General features: G+C 39.2%; 1 protein-coding gene across 3 annotated transcripts; it reads left to right on the top strand.

Annotated features, from left to right (window-relative positions):
- Positions 1-873: 873 nt before the first annotated feature.
- On the top strand, positions 874-6855 carry LOC131244606 (uncharacterized). Of its 3 annotated transcripts, XM_058244110.1 has the most exons (3): positions 874-1146; positions 4877-5553; positions 5646-6061. In XM_058244110.1, exons 2-3 carry the CDS (start codon positions 5062-5064, stop codon positions 5703-5705), a joined length of 552 nt encoding a protein of 183 aa, XP_058100093.1. In that variant the 5' UTR covers positions 874-1146; positions 4877-5061; the 3' UTR covers positions 5706-6061. The 3 variants fall into 3 exon arrangements, 2 of the variants coding, with proteins under 2 accessions (XP_058100093.1, XP_058100094.1); XR_009170421.1 differs by lacking the exons at positions 4877-5553; positions 5646-6061 and adding an exon at positions 6686-6855; XM_058244111.1 differs by lacking the exon at positions 874-1146 and having other exon boundaries at positions 4629-5553.
- Positions 6856-7059: the final 204 nt, after the last annotated feature.

Genomic DNA, 7059 nt, shown 5'->3' on the forward strand with positions numbered 1-7059 from the left:
TTTCATTAATGTCTCCTTCCAAACTATGTTCGCTTCATACCGTCCATCTGGAAGTTAGCGATTAAAAGTATAGGATAATCCAATCCATGTGTATTTTGAGCCGTTGATTGTCTACCACGGTGGCAAGTAGTTGGACGGTCGAACACCTACCCAACCTCGTGTACTGAGGAGAGATGGTTTAACCTTACTCCTGTCGTCACCCCGTTATCTAATGGAACATGAGGTGGGTCCAATGGTACCCGTGCCACTTTAACGGGGGGACTGTGAAGATTTGGGGCCACGTGGTGTACCTATAACATCTAAACCGTTCATCGGATCAGTCCAATCAAGTCACATCTAGTGCTTGAAAATAGGACGCACCTGATCTGAAGCTAAGTGGGGCCCACCCTGATATTTGTAAAATTCCATCATGTTTTTAGTTTTCGAGCTCAATTTGATAGCATGAGACAACAAAATAAGTCAGATCGAAAACTCAAGTGTGCATTGAGAATTATAAAATTATCCTTGAAATATTTGTAGGGCTATTAAAGATGTGCTTTCAATGCATCCTAAGTATGAAACATTGCACTAATGCGAAACATTTATAAATTTATAAAAGTTTTGTATTAAGATAAGTTTTTGTGTTCTCAATGCATCAAAATCAAACATCAAGGTGAATCAAAAAAGCTTCAATCGTACACATTTCTTTCCTCACAAGTGTAATCCACTTGCGTTTTGAATCCACCAAGGGCCCGTTTGGACGGGTGGATTCGAACAATAACGGACGGCTTACGATGGATTGCGGAGTCAAATCCCACCCCATATGACAAACAATGCGTTTGGGATACGCGAGAGGATAAGAACGCAGCCACAAGCGAGGGATTCTTTGTGGGATTAGGTAATCCCTTCGGATTGGCGACTCTGGAGGTGGATTGCGTCTCGAGGCCATCCCAATCCCTCCGCATGCAGTCGATCGTTGGAACTATGGGATGGGATTGGAGAGCCAGGGCGGGGAGTAATGGCGGGAGATTGGGCGAGATTGATGGCGGGAGGTGATTTTTCGCGGCCAAACGGGGCTATAAATCCAGGTATTGTGTGGATTGCGATGGCCATGAGTTCCTCCATTATCGTTGCCATCGTCGTCTGACGATTGGGCTGAGGGCAAAGGTACAACTTCTTCCTCCCTCTTGAAACCCTCATGTACGTCAAACCCTAATGTGCAGCCCGTAAGATAGCCCTCCGAGATGCATGGTTATTGTCTGCTTTCTGCCATGGCTTCCGGTTAGGGGATTTTTATTGTGCATGTTCGATTTCAACCAGGGAACTGATAAATATACTGTTATATTTACTCTTTTTCTCCTTTAATCTTCCTTTGGTTACTGAATAAATTGGATTATCTCAAATTTCGCTGCTAATATTACTGGATTTTGGGGGTTTTTAACATGTTGCTTTCTCAATCCATTTACTCCCTCAAAAAATGAGGCTGTTGGGTAATTTGCAATCGTTTTCCTGTGTTTACACCGATTCTGCCTTAATCCTGCTATGGTTAGCGCAGAATTTTTAAAAATTTCATTTTGACGCTGCTCATGGCTTAGGGATTTTGGGGGTTTTGGACTATCGATGTCTCAAACCATGAATTACCATGAAAATGGGGGTATCTGGATTTTGGGAGTCTTGTGTTATTTTTTATGTAAAACTTATAGATTTCAACTGAAGCATGGGTAAAGATGATCACCTTGGGATTGCACAGATTTTTCAGTCCATGGAGTCTACATTATCCTCCATGTCCATCAATGAATTTATCTATAGCCTGTAGTGTTTTTAGTTCTTCAATACTATTGGATTCCAAATACATATACACAATTGGATTCCTTCAACTACATAGTATCTTTCGACGCCTAATGCTTTGAGTTTTTTTTTTGTAAATTTATTGCTAACTCGCAGCTTGGTTTTACTGAATAGAAGGTCATTGATCTCGAACCTTGCATTTGATAAGGATCTCTGGTATGTTCCTTTCAACTATCTTACTTTATTTCTGTCCGATTAATTGCATTTGCTATTCATGTCTGATTCTGTCAATGGATGTTAATGTAATGGTATTGAGCTGAGCTTTCTCTTTAATTTCATTCTGGACTTGTTTGCAATAGTTGGGCTTTGCATATATGTTGGCTATGATCATATATTACCGGTAAAGCCTATTTTAAATTCTTGAGTAAGGATTCTTCTCTTACGTCATGAAATCCACTGTTACCATTATTTCCACTGTTACCTGTGGTAAGAAGTGAAAGACCAATGAAATAGGCCACCGTGTCTTTTACTAGAAGAAATGATGAATTTTCCTTAAAGCAGGTCATGTTTGTATAGCTGAAACTTTTTAGTAGGGAAAAAGGCAGCTGAGCAAACATTTAGCTGTTTTGTTAAATCATTTTTTCTTCCTGCAAGCTTTTTGAAGAAAACAAGAAGAGAAATGTGGTTGTATAGACAGCTCTTTTAACTGGTTATGGCTCAAACGTTAAACATGAAAGTGCATTGGAAGTTTTTTTTAACATGTCAAAGGTCAGGATAGAGCCCAACCAGTCCACTTTCACCAGTGTATTGAATTCATGCTGTAGGCTAGAAGCTTAAATTTCATCTTGGAGCTTGCACTTAAATTCTTGATAGAGGCAGTCTACATTCACTACCTCATTGAATCAGGACCCATCCATTGACATGAGGTTTGAGCACTATGCATGACTGTAAGATTCATACATACTACTAGTTTCTTAACTCTAAACATCAACCTTGAATCACGCACATCAACCGATACATACATACATCATATATGGATTCATACACACTACTAGTTTCTCAACTCTAGACATCAACCTAGGCTCTGTTAGATGCCTTGACTCTAAACATCAACCTAGGCTCCATTTTGATGGTTAGGATGGTTATTTTTTTATTAGACGCCTTGACTCCAATCATCATACTCAATTTTTTGTCATACCATAGTAGCTGATCATTTGTCACCCTTGATACTAATGTTAAGTCTACCTTTGAGAAGAAGAGGGCATCATCTGAACAATCTCCTTTTGGCTTTTGGAAGTTCTTTACTATGCAGTTTCCACTTCTCTATATATCTTTCAGATTCTTCTCCTTCTGCAATGCAAGACAATTAAATGATGGTTTCAAAGTGTTTCAACAACATAATAACAAAAAGGAGCTTAAGAACTATTTTCTCTATTGAATTCTGTTCGTATTTTCATGTAAATGTAGAAAAAAATTGTGAGATATGCTGATCTGGCACGCAGCATTAAGGTGGGCCATCTAGAGACCACATGTGCCCACGTGGCACACTTGTGAGGTTCCAAGCACTACATTGTGCAGGTTCCACTTTGTAGATGCCCTGGTCCAAAATTTAAGTGATTCACTCATCGAATGAGATAGAATGTTTATAGATTTTATTCAGTCATCCATTTGTTTTGGGAACCTATTGACAGGTCTGATTTTTGGGCTAGGATTGCTACAGAACGTGATTCATGAGGTACATGCACACACATGTAGGGTTACAGAACATCATAAAAATCTATTTAAATCTTGGGATGAATACTTGACAGGAGAAATGATCACCTACAACCAGTTACATGTAGCCCCAATCTAGATTTATATTCTTTCTTTAACCCTTCAAAATATTGGAATAACTTTCTGGATTGGTGGAAAGGAAAGGTGGTTATTCCCACATAACCTTTTGAAGATCTGCTTGGATGTTGGCCAAGAGCTGTGGGTCTGAAGGGTCTTGAACCTCTGCTTGAGAGCTCAACAGCCCCTTCAAAATGACATGAGCTTCATCTCTGTCAGCCTTGATGAATTCCCAAAAAATCCTCATCGATTCTTCCATTATGTCCCCTAGCATTCTGCCTGTAACCGCATCGTTTCCTCCACTACTATCCACCATTTTCTCCTTATTCGAACAGTACTGCAATGCAAGCAGACTTAGTAAAATTTTATAAATAAGACAGGTAATGATCACACACTGAAAGGGAAGAAATGGAGATGGATATAAAAGGTAAAATAGGTGTAGGTGAAGTGGGGGCAGTGGTCTAAAGTTTTTTTTTTTTTTTGGCCTGTTTGATTGTTATTATGTGAATCTTGCTTGAGAGATCTACTTGATATCTTGGAATCTATAGACTTGTGTTTGAATGGTTTCATTGTTTTTATTTTTATTTTTTGATATCAATGATGGCTTCTTTTGTCAAAATTCATGAATCTTCATTTCTTGAATTGTTTCTTTGATCTACAAATTAATCCAAATGCTTATATTGAATTCTGTTTGAATATTACATGAACGCAAGCACACAATGCAAAAAAGATGATTTTACGTTGAGGATATTTCTGAGATGCGAATTTCGGTTTGGAATATTAATGTAAATGGGAATTAGACAATGGTGGTTTTAGTAATTCAGTAGCAGTGCATATCAACCTTGGGGCCACATTTCCAAGACCATAATTCATCATGGTCATGTAAGGAGTCTAGGTCCCAGTCAGACCTCATCAGAAGTGACCTTTATGTATTTCCATGGAAATTACATATGCTAAAACAAAAGGGTTATTTATGATTCTTTTCCACAAATTTACTCCAACGTGACATTTTTCTTTCCATGTCTACTTTTTGGGATTCCTTCCACCAGTCCAAACAGACTTGACATTTTGAGAACCACCATTACCCATCTTATGCTATGTGCATGTAAGTTCCAAATATTAGTTGTATGATCCTTGTAACTAGGTGGCACTTCCACTCCAAATCATGCTTTGGACTCATGCTCCCATTCCTGCTTTCTAACTGTTGATACTTGCTAACATTTTTAAACATATGTTTCCTCACCTCCAAACCTAAATTTGCACGGACACATATATATAGGAACGGACACCTTGATACTAAATCGCATCGAGCTGGGGATCTTCTTGGAAATGGGAAGATCTAGGATAGGCAGCTGGCTGCTTTGAATTGTGCTTTGTACAATTGCATTCGAAACATATTGAAATTCTCCCTACAAAATATAGGCATCAACCATATATATTGCCTGATAACAATTTGAGAACTCCATGGATTCTTCAGATGAGGATGAGATGAAGAGGGTAATTATGTCTCAAATGGTGTCAGCTTGTGTACAGGCTGTTGGGGAATATTGTCGCTACGACATGTTCAAACAACCAGCGCGTCATGGGGATGATGAGCAAGCGAAGTTCATCAATTCTATTATTCGGGCTAGCGATGGAGATTGTCTAGATCAACTTAGAATGAATCGAGATTCATTTTTTGAACTATGTACGCTGATACGCGAGAAGACAAGACTCTGTGATACTCTTAATGTTAGTCTTGAAGAACAAGTAGTTATTTTCCTACACACATTAGGGCACAATGTTCGCAACCGGGTTTTAGGTCACAGATTTATTCGATCAGGAGAGACTGTCAGTCGACACTTTCACCGTGTTCTAACGGCAATTGTATCACTATACCCCGATTTAGTTAAATTAGCTGGAACAGAGACGCCGTTGGAGATCCAAACAAATCTAAATTGGTCTGCTTACTTTCAGGTAATTTTCCAGTAGGTTTGTCTTCCAAGTCTGTAATTTTCACTTCAATTCAATGTTTGGTCCTTTCATGATAATTGGTTCGTATGGTTTAGGATTGCCTTGGTGCAATTGATGGAACACACATTCCCGCACATGTTCTAACGGTTGACTAGGGAGTTTTCGCAATCATAAAGGGGTCCTCTCCCAGAATGTCCTGGCAGCGTGTTCATTCGATATGAAATTTACATATGTATTGGCCGGTTGGGAGGGTTCTGCTTCGGATGCGAGGGTGCTACACAATGCAATGACTCGATCAGATGATCCCTTGATTGTCCCAAACGGTATTGCTTATATGTTAAAATAGTGTCAGTCTAATTTATAACTATGATTGCATCCGATTTTTCACTTAATGGAACTATGATTCGAATGTGTAGGAAAATATTACGTTGTCAACGCTGGATACGCTCATTCACCTGGTTTTATGGCTCCATACCGGGGCGTTCGATATCAATTACAGGAGTATCGAACCGGGAGAGCGCCTGCAAACATGAAGGAGTTGTTTAATTATCAACATGCACAATTACGCAATACAATTGAGCGTTGTTTTGGTGTTTTGAAAGGCAGATTTCCCATATTAAAGAGCGCTATGCAGTATGAATTTCAAACACAAGTCCAAATTGTGATAGCATGTTATGTCCTACACAATTATATACATATTGAAAATGAGTCTCGACTGGACAGCGATTTCGTTGGTATATCTGCAGCCGATGGGGTGGCTATCCCGATACCTGTAGAGGTATCAACTAATGATGAGCGTCAATGGTCCATTCGAGTAACTCAGCGTGAAAAAAATGCTTGGAATCGAGTACGCGATGACATTGCAGCTAGAATGTGGGCAGATGCTCAGCACAATAGTAGGAGTCGATAGTTGATACTTCCTGTGTCATTTACATTACATTAGTTGGATGATAGTATATTTCAAGTTTACTTAACTTTAAATTTTTAGAAATATAATCACCCAGTTACATTAGTTGGATGATAGTATATTGATTATGATCAATGAATTTATCCCTTTTTGGCGTATATGTTAATAGATGTTGTTTTCACGATTATGATTGACATTGGTAAAATATCATACATACTCCGTATTCAGGTGAAATGACAGACTCCTTTAATGTTACATCAACACCGACCCAATCACCCATAAGAACACCGCTGGTTCCCACTCGAAGTTCTCTGCGTGGGAAGACGGTGAAATCTCTAGCGGAGCCTCTATCCAGAGCCGCAAAGATCAAATGGACTACTGCTATGGATCAGATTCTATTCGACACATTTATCGAACAGGTTGCATTAGGGTGTAGAGCTGTAATGGTTTCAAGCAGGAGGCATACCAAATTACGGCTGAAGAAGTTATGAAGCATACTGACGTAGCCGTCCAGTGGCAAAACGTGTCGAATCGGTTGAGATATTATAAAAAAAAGTATAATGCAGTGAAAGACATGCTAGCAGCGAGTGAGTTTTGTTGGG

Source organism: Magnolia sinica, chromosome 4 (assembly GCF_029962835.1).
Source record: "Magnolia sinica isolate HGM2019 chromosome 4, MsV1, whole genome shotgun sequence".
Classification (NCBI taxonomy): domain Eukaryota; kingdom Viridiplantae; phylum Streptophyta; class Magnoliopsida; order Magnoliales; family Magnoliaceae; genus Magnolia; species Magnolia sinica.